Genomic DNA, 14,077 nt, shown 5'->3' on the forward strand with positions numbered 1-14,077 from the left:
TTTATACCGCCACCTACTGGCCTTCATCTCCCTCATCTACCTTTCAGTTTAAATCTTCTTTTCTAGACCAAATAGGAATTATGGATAGCCATAATTTAATTGAAGATATCCACATTTTACATTCTGGATATCAACAACTGAATTAATGATATCTCCAAGGAGAATCTCCATACCATACACATAAAAGGGGGAAATGACGTCATTCGTCTTAGGAAGAATGACGTTGTGGGTAGGAGGAATGCCATTGTGCATAGCTGAAATTTCATTTTGACTAGGAAAAACTGAAATGCGGATATCTGTAATACATATGCAGACTTTCCTTTTAATGATAAAATGGCATGCAGTACCCGTCAGTCTTAAGAAACCCATTGAAGACTTTCTTCCTTGTCATTCTTAACGACGGATTTATGACGTTAACTATAATACGTGAGTTGTGACGTAGCTCTAGTTGACCGCCTTATGTTTGTTTTGCGCATGCGTGATTCTACAACGTAGGAGAAACGTAAGGCCTTCCGCGACTGATCGTGTACACACATACAGAGAAACATGGCGAAGATCGCCAAAACACACGAAGGTGAGTGTATATTTAAATGAATAACGTGAGATAAACGCGTGTTTGTGCATTTTCTTCGGCTTATTAGACTATTGGTTTTGCTTAATAAGTGTATAGCGTGTGGAATGTTGTGGCTAAGTGCAGCATGAACACGGCGCTGAAAACAAGATGGCGCCGGTGCGCTTTTATAAAGCTTTGGCCTGGCGAGGATGGCGCACTTCAGAAACAACCTCAGAATTGTCACGCGTCATGTGTATAAAGTACGACTCTTGTCTTAAAATTATTATTTTAGCCTGAGCTTTTTGCTGTAAGGCACAACAGAAAGAGCAGCGCGAGTAAATGTTTGCTGCTCATTTAGCGACTGTAGCTAGCGTGTTGCTAACTGTGACCGTTTCTCAAAATGGCGCTAGCACACTAAACATAGACATGAGAAATAAGATTTAACACTAATTTACGCAAAAACGCATGCTTTAGTCTGTCAACATGCGTGTTGGTGAAAGAAAAAGAATTTCCTTTGGTGTCCTACCCATGGAAATTAAATTCATTTTACTGTCAAATCACATCGCCACAAACGGCTAACATGCTAACGCCACAAGCACGGTGTGCCTCATTGTTATCACTTTCTCTGTGTAGAAATATCATGTAGCACTCGTGCGTCTCGCAGCTTCTGTGTTTACAATCAGTTTATTTATTTATTCGGCTTCCCGTATCCCTGTGTATTGTGTATATTTATAGCATGTTTGTGTTGTTCAGATATCGAGGCGCAGATCCTGGAGATCCAGGGCATGAAGGCGGCGCTACAGGAGGAAGGAGACCAGGGTGTCGGTCTCGATTCCACCGGCTACTACGACCAGGAGATCTACGGAGGAAGCGACAGTCGTTTTGCTGGATATGTCACATCTATTGCTGCCAATGAGCAGGAGGAAGTAAGTGGTGCAGTTATGTCTTCCACCGGCATGTTGTGATTTATTTGTTTATTTTTCTCAAGTGATGACTGAGTCAGAGTCTGTATTCGAATGGTCCAAACTAGTTTGAGTTGACAGAAATTTTCCCAATCAACTGGTAGATCAGTTTGGTCCAAACTGTACGCAGTGTGGATATCTGTTAACAAATGCACCAATGCTCTTAAGAAAGGTGAATGTTTTTTGAAGAGAATCATTACTAATGCAGAGACATGGACTTAGCACTAGGAGTTAGAGAGCTGAGAATGAAATGGAAACATCCTCAATTGTCAACCAAGAAAAAGTTCACCAGCTGGAAAGTCGACCCTTACCGTTTTCTGGGATTCTCAAGAACATTATCAGGAGAAAGGTTTAACAATTAAGTGCTCATTATACAGTTAGATGCTTATCGAAGAGCTAAAGCCCAAACTTTGGATTAAATGCAGAGGACTGCTATCCAAGAGGTTTGTGAGCTTGCATGACAATGCACATTTGCACACTTCGGCACTCTGCAAAAACTTTTTGAAGTGTTTTCTCTAAATTCCTGATCTTTCTCCGTCTAGCTTTCACAGGTTTGGTCCCCTGAAAGCAAGAGAAGATTTACTTTTGGTGAAGAAGCTGTGCATTCACGTTTTGCAGCTCGACTAAATATTTGTTTTTTTGTTTAGAAAAATGCAAAAAGAATGCAAAAGCTTGTTGACAAATGGACAATTGTATTGAAAAGCAGGGAGATGGTTTAAAAAAAATTTTTTGTCCCAAAGTTAATTAAAATAGCGAGAGTACAGAAACTCAGCCAGTTCACAGGTTATATAACATACAAGCAGCACAGAGTAGAAGCATATTAAGGCTTAAAATTTAGGTTAAAATGTAAAAAAACATGATGATGTAAAAATCACAATGGTAAAAGGTGGGGGGGGGGGGCGATGATACACTATTTATATTTGTACAATCAGCAGGGAAACTCAAATTTGCACGTTTAAAGGGGTAAAATGTTGCAAAGTAATATACTGTTACTGTACATAAGGTGCACCAGGATATGAGCCTTTACATTGATGTCAGAGAAGGGTCTCCCTCTGGCACAGAGCAGTGTTATTGTAAACTTACTGTTTCATGTTTGTGTTTTTCTTGCTGAAAGTGTATTCCCCACTGTTTAGCCAGTAGATTGTCCACTCACTTGGATGTGTTGAGTATGTTTGATTTGGGATAGTGTAATACTGACATAATGTGCCTCTCTTTCTCTCTCTCTCTCTCTTTCTTTCCCTCTTTGTTAGGACGATGAGGAAGACTCTTCAACAACTCTGCTTAGTCAGAAGAAACCGGGGTATCATGCTCCGGTGGCAGTCCTCAATTCCATTCCTCAGTCAGATGAACAGGTAAATGACCTGGTCTCCACTCAGCTTTTTAGTGTAATGGTCCACTCCACACTTCATGGGCAATATGGTTATGTGATTTTCTGCTTTTTGGACCTTAACAAAAAAAACTAAAACTAATCATACATGACTCAATAGAAATGTGAATTATACTTCAATCATTTACTTTTATTTTTCAATTACCCTTGTATCAAAAAGGGCATGCGAATCATTCCCATTGCCAGCAATTTTGGGCCCCAAATAAAAATGTCATGATGCTGGGTTGGATAACACGCATTTTTTAATTTTTTTACTGTAACATCCTGTTCAAGCATGTTAAAAATGTCTGATAATTTTCTCTTCTTTTACAGTATGATCCTTTTGCTGATCACCGACCGCAGAAGATCTCGGATCGAGAAGATGAGTACAAGAGACGCAGGCAAAAGATGATCATCTCTCCTGAGCGTCATGACCCTTTTGCAGATGGTAAATATGACACCATTATTTGACTTAATAGCCCCATTTTTGTATATACTGATCAGTGCAGTGTTGGTCCACAAGTGCACCACTGCTGGTCCAGATCAGCTATTTTGGTGCTTAACCCTTCGAACACTACCCAACATTGTGCTCTCCCAGACTTCATAAACTGTATTTTACACAACTCTTTTTCCAGTTTTGAAAATCACAAATTTAGAAACAAATTGGACACCTTTGACTCCGGGATTAGAGTACTAGTTATGCTGTCTGTCTGTGGGAACTGCTAGTTGGGTGGTGGCGTTTTTTATTTATTTATTTTTTTTAAAGTCTGTAGACCCAACCAGTCAGGTTGCAGGTAGGTGGGTGTATTTTTCGAAGGGTTAATGGATTCTTATGTATACAGAAGTGTCCTAAGCAGGTAGGCAGGCAGGCAGGCAGTCACAAACATGAGGTCTTTAGAAATGTGAGCGATTACTCATCAGAAAAGCAGAATTTATTTGCACATGTTAAGGTAGCACCTTATTTAGTAAAAATAACAGTTAGAGGTGTATGGAAGATCTAGGAAGCCAGTGTAGTTGATTATTTTTTTTAAACCTAGTTACGAGGTAAACAAATCAGTGCTTTTCAACCAGACACCCAGACTGGTGGCAATTTACTATCATAGCATGTTTATGCTATGTTTTTCTTCTTCTCCTTCTTCTTCTTTTTTTTTTTTTTTTAAAGCCACAGCTTTTTTTTCTGAAAGCTGCTTTGCATGTAACACCATATGACTATATAGTATGTGGTGTTGCTTGCTAGCATTGTGGATGCATATTTAATAAATTGTTCCTAATAAACTGCTGGTTAAATGAGCAAAACGTGTGTATGAAGCAAACTTGTATGCACTAGTTGATTTGACTAGTTGACAAAAATTCTTAAAGTATATGTAGCGAGGAAAGCGGTCAGCTTAGGGATTCAGTTATACACTGGACAAATCACGATGCATGTAGCAAATTTCAAACAGGATCATCCTCTATTTAAGTGTTGTGTAAATATATTTCTATTTTATTCCTTAAAATAGAAATATATCTTAAAGAATCTGTGTACAAACACTCCACAGCCCCATACTAACTGTGCTTAATTTCTCTCCTACAGCAGTACTGCTATGCCAGTCCTGTCTGCACTCTCTTAAGGGTGCAGCACCTCATCCTGTGTAGGTTATGGTGAACAAAGAGAAGAGAGTTGATCAGATTTAGGAATATTTTGTGGGGGGGCATGGTTTTAACAACTCTCTGTACCCAAAGTTCTGAACTTCCTCTCAACCTCATCCCTCCCCATTTTGTCATTTCTAATTTATTTCGCCCAATTCATCCTGTTTTTAATTTTTTTTCAACGACAATAAAAATATCAAGATTCTGATATCCAAATCTACCTCCTTAAAATGCTTATAGGTGCTTTAACACAATTTTTTTCCATACCCTTAATGATGCAATTCTAGCTTTACACATCATTAATATTGCTTTGTAATTCTAATTAGAGTTATAGTCTTATATGAGGTTTGAGTACAGTGAGTGACAAGGGCATCACAGGTGCTATACTGTTGTGTGTGAGTTCAAACCATTTTCCAAAGTGTTACTAATGGTAAAGAGCAATTTTCTAGGCTTCTTTTCTGCCGGTTGAAGTCTGACTGCAGATGGACCCTTGGCACTGAAAGTGTACGTATTCTGGAGAGCACAGCCCAGGACCCTGCAACATTGATGGCTATATCCTCTCCTTAACATAAACCACTATGTACCTGCCTGTTTTTAGACTATGATGATGATGTTAGGAGTCTTTATTAAATGTTAGGCTGTTTTCTGATTCAACCTCTTATGTGAGAGGACTTTAAGTAAAAAGATTTCTGTGGAGTAGATTGAGGGTCAGTAGTCTGTTTGCAATGTGAGGAAGTGCTGGTGTTAACACGTGCTTTGCTAACTGTCTTGCATTTTGTTGGTGCTCTTTTGCGCAGGGGGCAAAACGCCAGATCCCAAGATGCCTCACAGGTCGTACATGGATGTGATGAAGGAGCAGCATCTTTCTAAAGAAGAGGTATAAGACATTTTGACCAATTTGAAACTGCTTTTTTTCTTCTTATTCATTCTTTCATAAGCAAATGTCTAAATCATTTTTATCAGTGTCTCTTCAAAGCTCTTTTTCCCCCCTCTTTTTTGTACAGAGAGAAATCAGACTGCAGATGGCAGAAAAGGCAAAATCAGGGGACCTGAAAGCAGTCAATGGTTCTGCTGCGTCTCAAGCTGCCGCTCCCAAACGTAAGCGTCGATGGGACCAGACTGCTGACCAGACACCAAGCTCTACTCCCAAAAAAGTGTCCAGTTGGGATCAGGCAGACAGCGCAGCGGAGGTATATCCAGCATGAAGTTTATGAAGTTCTGTCACTTTTATTGCTTTTGCCAAACCAATCTTTCTTAAGTGAACAAAATAAAGTAAGTGTTGCTTAATAATGCTTAATAAAAAAATAAAATTTAATTCTCCTTCAGACACCAGGACACACACCTGGACACACACCATCAAACAGTCGCTGGGATGAGACGCCTGGTCGTCCCAAGGGTAGCGAGACCCCTGGTGCCACACCCAGTACACGCATGTGGGACCCCACACCCAGCCACACGCCTGCTGGTGCTGCAACACCAGGCCGTGACACCCCTGGGCACGCCACACCCGGCCACGGTGGTGCCACGTCCAGCGTGCGTAAAAACCGCTGGGACGAGACGCCAAAGACAGAAAGAGGTTTGAAATTAGTCTAAACTAAAAGTGAAGATCAGTGAAACAAATACATTATTGTATGTTTTAATTTCTTTTTAAAACATATCCTCTTTTTGTTTATAGAGACACCTGGCCATGGCAGTGGCTGGGCTGAGACACCTCGTACAGACAGAGGAGATGAATCTGTGGGGGAGACTCCAACTCCTGGTGCAAGCAAAAGGAAGTCCCGTTGGGATGAGACCCCTGCCAGTCAGATGGGCTCCTCCACGCCTCTGCTCACTCCTGGAAAGACCCCTATTGGAACACCAGCTATGAATATGGCCACACCCACTCCAGGTATTACTTCTTCAGAAAAGTATGCATGTAAATTATCTATAGAGAGGCATGAATATAATGCATATAATGGCTTGTTTCCCCCCAGGTCATTTGATGAGTATGACTCCTGAGCAACTTCAGGCATGGCGCTGGGAGAGAGAGATCGACGAGCGAAATCGTCCTCTTACCGATGAGGAGCTGGATGCCATGTTTCCTGAAGGCTACAAGGTATGTTGTAGATCTTTTCAATTTGTGGTAGAAGTTATAAACACCATTAAAATTATAACCATCATCATTTACATGTTTTTATTTTGGTTCACCACCAGGTGCTGCCCCCGCCAGCAGGTTATGTGCCTATTCGCACCCCTGCCCGTAAATTGACTGCAACTCCAACGCCAATCGGAGGCATGACTGGCTTCCACATGCAGGCTGAAGACCGAACCACCAAACAGATGAATGACCAGCCGTCTGGCAACCTGCCCTTCCTAAAACCAGACGACATCCAGTACTTTGACAAACTTTTGGTAAGTGTCTTTACTCAATAATAATCCACAATTTCTTATTGACTGTGATTATTTCGAGGAATAAAGGGATAATTTGTTTCTTTCAGGTGGAGGTGGACGAGTCCACTCTGAGTCCCGAGGAGCAAAAGGAGCGTAAGATCATGAAGCTTCTTCTGAAAATAAAAAATGGCACCCCTCCCATGAGAAAGGTATGTAAATTGTTGTTTGTTGATTTTATATCGTCTGACCCGGAACTTTTCTAACCGTCTCTGCTGTACTTTTAGGCTGCTCTCAGGCAAATCACAGACAAGGCCAGAGAATTTGGTGCTGGCCCTCTCTTCAATCAGATTCTACCCCTGCTTATGTCTCCTACGCTTGAAGATCAGGAGCGCCATCTATTGGTGAAGGTTATTGATCGCATCTTGTACAAACTGGATGATTTGGTTCGTCCGTACGTCCACAAGGTGAGCATGTTGTATTTTATGTTCAAATTTAAAAATGCATATGCATAGAAAATGTGCCCTTTGTGTAAACTGGGTCATCTTATTATTCCAGATCCTTGTGGTGATCGAGCCCTTGCTGATTGATGAAGATTACTATGCCAGAGTAGAGGGCAGAGAGATTATCTCCAACTTGGCAAAGGTGGGTAGAAGTTTGATGATAAATATTCTATTGATAAATAGTTGCTTTATTTGGATGTTGACAATATTTTTAAACGCAGGCTGCTGGTCTGGCCACTATGATTTCCACAATGAGGCCTGACATTGACAACATGGACGAGTATGTGAGAAACACAACAGCTCGTGCCTTTGCTGTTGTGGCTTCTGCTTTGGGGATTCCCTCCCTATTGCCTTTCCTTAAAGCTGTGTGCAAGAGCAAGAAGTCGTGGCAGGCTCGTCACACAGGCATTAAAATTGTGCAGCAGATTGCCATCCTCATGGGCTGTGCCATCCTCCCTCATCTCCGCAGCTTGGTAGAGATTATCGAACACGGTTAGTATGTGGTATTATTGATAACGCAAACCTATGCAGCATCATGGCTTGCTGCATGTATTTGTGAAATTTTTAGTAACAGACATGGAAGTGTCTTTAAAATTTTAATTCAAAAGAAATATTCCAGACACTCTCAGTCAGTAGTGGTATTTTCGTGTTTCATGTTTATTAAATATCTCTGTATATGATTGCAGGTCTTGTGGATGAGCAGCAGAAGGTACGAACCATCAGTGCTTTGGCTATTGCTGCGCTGGCGGAGGCTGCCACACCCTACGGTATCGAGTCTTTTGACTCTGTGCTTAAGCCTCTTTGGAAGGGTATCAGACAACACAGAGGCAAGGTAAGCATGATATCCACAGATCTTTGAGTGATTACTGGTGATAATTGCCCTTTGGTTTAGCACCTGTGAACTTAAAAAATTTAACACGACTAAACATTATCTGCATTTGCACAGGGTCTGGCTGCTTTCTTAAAAGCCATTGGATACTTGATTCCTCTTATGGATGCCGAGTATGCCAACTACTACACAAGGGAAGTGATGCTTATCCTGATTCGAGAGTTCCAATCTCCAGATGAGGAAATGAAGAAGATTGTCTTGAAGGTTAGTTGAAGTTTTAACGTGAAAACATAACTATTTTTAACCGGTTGGGTGCTCTGTATAACCTTTTAGAACCGAGTCACACATTTTTGTTTTTTCACTCTTTCAGGTAGTGAAGCAATGCTGTGGGACAGATGGTGTGGAGGCCAACTACATCAAAACAGAGATTCTGCCCGCTTTCTTTAAACACTTCTGGCAGCACCGTATGGCCTTGGACAGACGTAACTACAGACAGGTATGCTGAAGTTATTTTTCTGATATAGATGGCTTTTTTTTTTTTTGCTTTTTCAGCAAGGCTCTTATGATTTACAACTTATTTTTCTTTCTCTTAGTTAGTAGATACTACAGTAGAGCTAGCCAACAAAGTTGGTGCAGCAGAAATCATTTCAAGAATCGTGGATGACTTGAAGGATGAAGCTGAGCAGTACAGAAAGATGGTTATGGAGACAATCGAGAAGATCATGGGTAACCTGGGTGCAGCAGACATTGACCACAAACTAGAGGAGCAGCTTATTGATGGAATCTTGTACGCTTTCCAAGAACAGACCACAGAGGTATGTTAAAGATAGGAATCCTCTAGTAGTGTTCTTTTTGTTTCTTTTCTTTCTTTTTGCATGATTATTTTTTGGAAATGGTTTATGTTTTGAATTGGTGACATTGATTTATTTTACTAGGACTCTGTGATGCTAAACGGTTTTGGAACGGTGGTGAATGCTCTGGGCAAGCGAGTTAAGCCCTACCTGCCTCAGATCTGTGGTACTGTCCTGTGGCGTTTAAACAATAAGTCAGCTAAAGTCCGTCAGCAGGCTGCTGACCTCATTTCTCGCACAGCTGTGGTTATGAAGACCTGTCAAGAGGTGAGGCAGAGATAATTAGTCTCAAATCATTATTTCCTGAACATGGTCGTGATGCTGTAAAGAATTTTCTCTTGTTTAACCTGTTATACTTTGCTCCTAACAGGAGAAACTGATGGGTCATTTGGGTGTAGTGCTGTACGAGTACCTGGGAGAAGAATACCCTGAAGTGCTTGGAAGCATCCTTGGAGCCCTTAAAGCTATTGTTAACGTCATTGGTATGTTCCTATCTAATGTCCTATGGTTTTGAATTCATGTACATTTGTCCTGTGTGCAAGTTAGCAACAATTTGCTGATTATAAATACGTAAATGTAAATTGTATGAATCCTGCTTCACCTGCAAATATATTCGTTATAATTCCTGCTTTAATTGATTGCTGGCATCCCAACGCTATGATATTAAAGCAAAAAGAAACAATTTTTAACACTGCTTCATTCTCTAATATACAACTTTTGCAGTCTATGTTGCTGTTATAGTATGGGGCTCATTCGCATTGTGGAACAGGTTATATACTCTTATATTTATTTAACCCTTTCCCTCTTAGGTATGCACAAGATGACTCCTCCAATTAAGGATTTGCTTCCTCGTTTGACACCCATCCTAAAAAACAGACATGAAAAGGTGCAAGAAAACTGCATTGATCTCGTGGGCAGAATTGCTGACAGGTCAGTATTGAGTTTTATTCCATGCGCTTATAATACAGGGTGTCTTTCCCTTAAAAAATAATTTTCAATTACCTTTTTAGATGTCTCAGGATTACAGTATAATCTAGTGTTTCACTCTGGCTTTTAAAGCCAGTTACATAAAATAGTGCGTTTAGTGCCTCCGAGTGGCGCAGTGGTAAAGTGCTCGCCCTATCATCTGGAGATCGCTGGTTCGAAACCCGGGTGATGCTGTTTTCCTCTCACAGCTGGAGGCCCAGAGAGAGCTGATTGGCCGAGCTCTCTCAGGGGGGCAGGATTAGGGGTACTTGCGCTCCCACATTAATTATGGCTTTACAGCCAATCAGGGGCGTCTGTGAGCTCGCGCACGCTGAAGGAGCGATTAGCGCTTTCCTCTGAGTGTGTTACTCCGCCGGTGCGTGAGCGAGCAGTTCGAAAAGATGCGGTCGGCTGACGTCACGCGGTTTGGAGGAAACACGTGATAGTCTTCACCCTCCCGGCTGAATGGTAGTAGTAGCCTTAATGTGGGAGCCCCCTAGTGACGGGGAGGAATTGGCCACGACTAAATTAGGGAGAAAATTGGAAAAAACCCGAAAAAAAATATATATATAAAATAGTGCGTTTAGAGCATGAAGCATTTGTCTTGCACTTGGTAGGTAAATGTAACATATATTTGGCATTGGCAATGTGATCTTGAATGATGTTCAGTGTATTTCATTCCTTTGTAGAGGTGCAGAGTATGTGTCTGCCAGGGAGTGGATGCGAATCTGTTTTGAGCTGCTGGAGCTGCTGAAGGCTCACAAGAAGGCAATCCGGCGAGCCACAGTCAACACGTTCGGCTACATTGCTAAGGCAATCGGGTAACGATCGTTCTGTATTGCTTCAATTTAATTTTAGTTCATGTGATAATGTAACTAAAAGCATTAACTATTTTCCTCTTGATTTGTCTAGACCTCATGATGTCCTTGCCACGCTGCTTAACAACTTGAAAGTGCAGGAGCGTCAAAACAGAGTTTGTACAACAGTTGCCATAGCCATCGTGGCAGAGACATGCTCACCCTTCACCGTTCTCCCAGCACTGATGAACGAGTATCGTGTACCTGAACTAAATGTTCAGAATGGTGTGCTTAAATCCCTCTCCTTCTTATTCGAATATATCGGTGAAATGGGCAAGGACTACATTTATGCTGTCACTCCATTATTGGAGGATGCGCTGATGGACAGGTGAGCTCAGAAATTAGGAATCGTTTATATTTATACTAGTGTGCGTGTATAAAAACTAATATTTTTATTATTTTAAAAAAATAATAATTGGTATAACTCTCTTAATTCTGGTAATATTTTCTTTTACAGAGATCTTGTGCATCGTCAGACAGCCAGTGCTGTGGTGCAGCACATGTCTCTGGGTGTTTATGGGTTCGGTTGTGAGGACTCTCTCAACCACTTGCTCAACTATGTTTGGCCTAATGTTTTTGAAACATCGCCGCACGTCATCCAAGCTGTAATGGGAGCGCTTGAGGGACTCAGAGTGGCTATCGGACCATGCCGGATGTTACAATATTGCCTGCAGGTAAGTGCCCATTAAGGATTAACACCTGCAAGATTTCTTTTAATCGGGTTCAAGTCTGTCGGTCACATCGGATTTATTTATTCGTTATCTTCTTCTTTCAGGGTTTGTTCCATCCCGCACGGAAAGTTCGTGACGTGTACTGGAAGATTTATAATTCCATCTACATCGGCTCCCAGGATGCTCTGATTGCACATTATCCCCTCGTCTACAATGATGAGAAGAACCCATACGTGCGCTATGAGCTGGAGTACTATCTGTGAATATGTTTAAACTTGTGCACTCTTTCTTTTTTCCTTTTATTCTAACAGACATGGTTTATAGTCCGTGGTCCGTTTACTTTTAGTTATGTTGGTTTGCAGCTTCATCTACCACATGCTTGAGGTTAGCAAATCCGTTTTAAATTAAAGTACAGACCATTTAAAAAGAAGGGTAAAATGAAACTGCGTATTTGGATTTTTTTTTTTTTTTTTAACTAAAATCATAACCAATTGCAGTGAAATGTAGCGGCAGATTTGCCAGGAAAAATTAAGCCCTAAGTAGGAAAGTCTTGACAACCATCTTATGTGTAATAATTTCTGTGCAGTCATCTGTTCTTACTGGATATTGCTTGTTATGGCTAAATAAACATTTGTGTATGAAAAGGCTACCCTTGTTGTGTTTACATTGTAATTGTATAAGGGTTCACACTGTAGGTCTACATATGTAATAATGAATTGGCTATGAAAATGTCCAGTTTTACTTTATAGTTTTCAGTGGTTTGAGTTTGGAACTGAAGCATTCTACCTCCTGTGTCGACTAGGTTAAGGCAGCTTCCCGTACTGGTTACGGAAGCCATCGCTTCACCAACTGTGGACCCCTGGAGGTCCAAGAAGTAGACACCTGTAGGTTCATGGTGAAACAAATGCACTAAAATGTGTTGTATTATTAATAGTTAAACTTAACTTTAAGAAATTATCAACACTTTTTTTTTTTTCTTTAGTGTTTGCAAAGTTGTAAAACTTGCGAACAGCTCAACATTTGATATTGGCTTACTTTGCCTGGGAAAACATTTCTGTACACAAAGCAGTTGTAGTTTCACAAGTTAGTTAGTGCTTGCCAACATGGGTAAGTAAAGCCACTAGCGTTAATGCTTTTAACACTTAATTTTTTCTAGCTAGAGCTAATATGGTGCTAAATTACGTTCTTTAATAGAATAATTTTAAATTTACAATTTATGCAAGTTTCACTATGTTTCGATAAACGTTTGCAACAATAGTTTATATACCCATTAGGGGGTGTATATATAATCTCATGTTACTTTAATCATTTAAGATCACATTTAGTTGGTGTTTTGGAAAAGTAGTTTTTTTTTTTTTTTTCTTTTATCTGATGTTCTATCATGACAGTTTACCAATTGAGCTTTAACATCTCAACCTGATTTGTCAAATTACATCAGACATTCATTGTCAGTGCTTACATATGCATAATAGTTATATAAAATTATGTTCAATGTCAATCATTATTCTACCACAATGACTAATTTTAATAACCGTTGATATCTTTTTCCACCCTGTAATGCTCCATCCTATCAAGCATGTAGAAAAATGTTCGTCATGTAGGTAATTTGTAATTTTTAAAAAATAGTTGTGTAATATAAAATACATGCTCCCCTGTCCCTTCCTAATTCCTTAACTATCCATATTATCATACCATTAGTATGGAGAAGGCGGTTTCCAGAGTGATCAACAGTGCAGGGTTTCTGTTGAACATACTGTACACCTTTTTGCCAACATGTTCATTTTGGTATCATCAGACAAGACAATATATGTCTAATGTTCATACTACGTACGTCTGTGAACAACAACTCCCATTTAAACTATGGATCTTAAATTTGAGTTATTCTTAAGCAGTTGGTCTCTCCCTGGTGGCTTGGGGCATGAGGCGGGATACACCCTGGACAGAGTGCCAATCTATTGCAGGACACATGCATGGTCACATGCTCACTCACACACTACCAGTTATCCTAACCTGCATGTTTTTGGACCAAGTATGGGGAAAACATGCCAACTTCATGTTCACAGACCTGAGGCAGGAATTGAACCCATACCTGGAGATGCAAGGCGGCAGTGCTATTCACTAAGTCACCATGCTGCTGAATTAAATCCTAACTTTTAACATGTATGCACTTTTCATAATATACTGTGTTGTATAATCCCAATTAAGTAAATCTCACATCCAGGTTTAAAAAATACAAAATGTGATGAATATATACAGGTATGCAAGGCACTATAAACCTTTCTTTAAGTTTAATCTCACTCTTTAAATGTGGCTCTGTGGTGCAGTGGGTAACCAACAGCTCCTGGGGTCTTCGATTAGATCTTAAGCTCAGCGTGCTGCTGTAGAGTTTGGCATGTCATCTCCCTGACCAGGATAAAGTGGTTACAATTGGATAATGGTAGCTGCTCAACTGCTGGCACTCCAGGCAAGGCCCTTCACCTCCAACTGCTTAGCAGTATGAAGGAAATAAATGTATAGAAAGTC

At 40.5% G+C, this 14,077-nt stretch overlaps 1 protein-coding gene across 5 annotated transcripts; it reads left to right on the forward strand.

The window, feature by feature from the left end:
* Nucleotides 1-413: 413 nt before the first annotated feature.
* On the forward strand, nucleotides 414-12,201 carry sf3b1 (splicing factor 3b, subunit 1). 5 transcript variants are annotated; one of them, XM_053496137.1, is made up of 25 exons: nucleotides 415-574; nucleotides 1,307-1,479; nucleotides 2,766-2,867; nucleotides 3,215-3,329; nucleotides 5,308-5,387; nucleotides 5,515-5,700; nucleotides 5,837-6,086; nucleotides 6,186-6,398; nucleotides 6,484-6,605; nucleotides 6,704-6,901; nucleotides 6,988-7,089; nucleotides 7,165-7,344; nucleotides 7,436-7,522; nucleotides 7,602-7,872; nucleotides 8,067-8,212; nucleotides 8,327-8,473; nucleotides 8,580-8,705; nucleotides 8,803-9,024; nucleotides 9,145-9,327; nucleotides 9,431-9,542; nucleotides 9,870-9,990; nucleotides 10,716-10,847; nucleotides 10,939-11,211; nucleotides 11,341-11,557; nucleotides 11,659-12,201. In XM_053496137.1, exons 1-25 carry the CDS (start codon nucleotides 547-549, stop codon nucleotides 11,815-11,817), a joined length of 3,945 nt encoding a protein of 1,314 aa, XP_053352112.1. In that variant the 5' UTR covers nucleotides 415-546; the 3' UTR covers nucleotides 11,818-12,201. The 5 variants fall into 5 exon arrangements, 4 of the variants coding, with proteins under 4 accessions (XP_053352114.1, XP_053352115.1, XP_053352112.1 ...); XM_053496138.1 differs by lacking the exons at nucleotides 415-574; nucleotides 1,307-1,479; nucleotides 2,766-2,867; nucleotides 3,215-3,329 and adding an exon at nucleotides 3,353-5,014; XR_008360475.1 differs by lacking the exons at nucleotides 5,837-6,086; nucleotides 6,186-6,398; nucleotides 6,484-6,605; ... (14 more) ...; nucleotides 11,341-11,557; nucleotides 11,659-12,201 and adding an exon at nucleotides 4,960-5,014 and having other exon boundaries at nucleotides 414-574; nucleotides 5,515-5,571.
* Nucleotides 12,202-14,077: the final 1,876 nt, after the last annotated feature.

Source organism: Clarias gariepinus, chromosome 5 (genome assembly GCF_024256425.1).
Source record: "Clarias gariepinus isolate MV-2021 ecotype Netherlands chromosome 5, CGAR_prim_01v2, whole genome shotgun sequence".
Lineage (NCBI taxonomy): Eukaryota > Metazoa > Chordata > Actinopteri > Siluriformes > Clariidae > Clarias > Clarias gariepinus.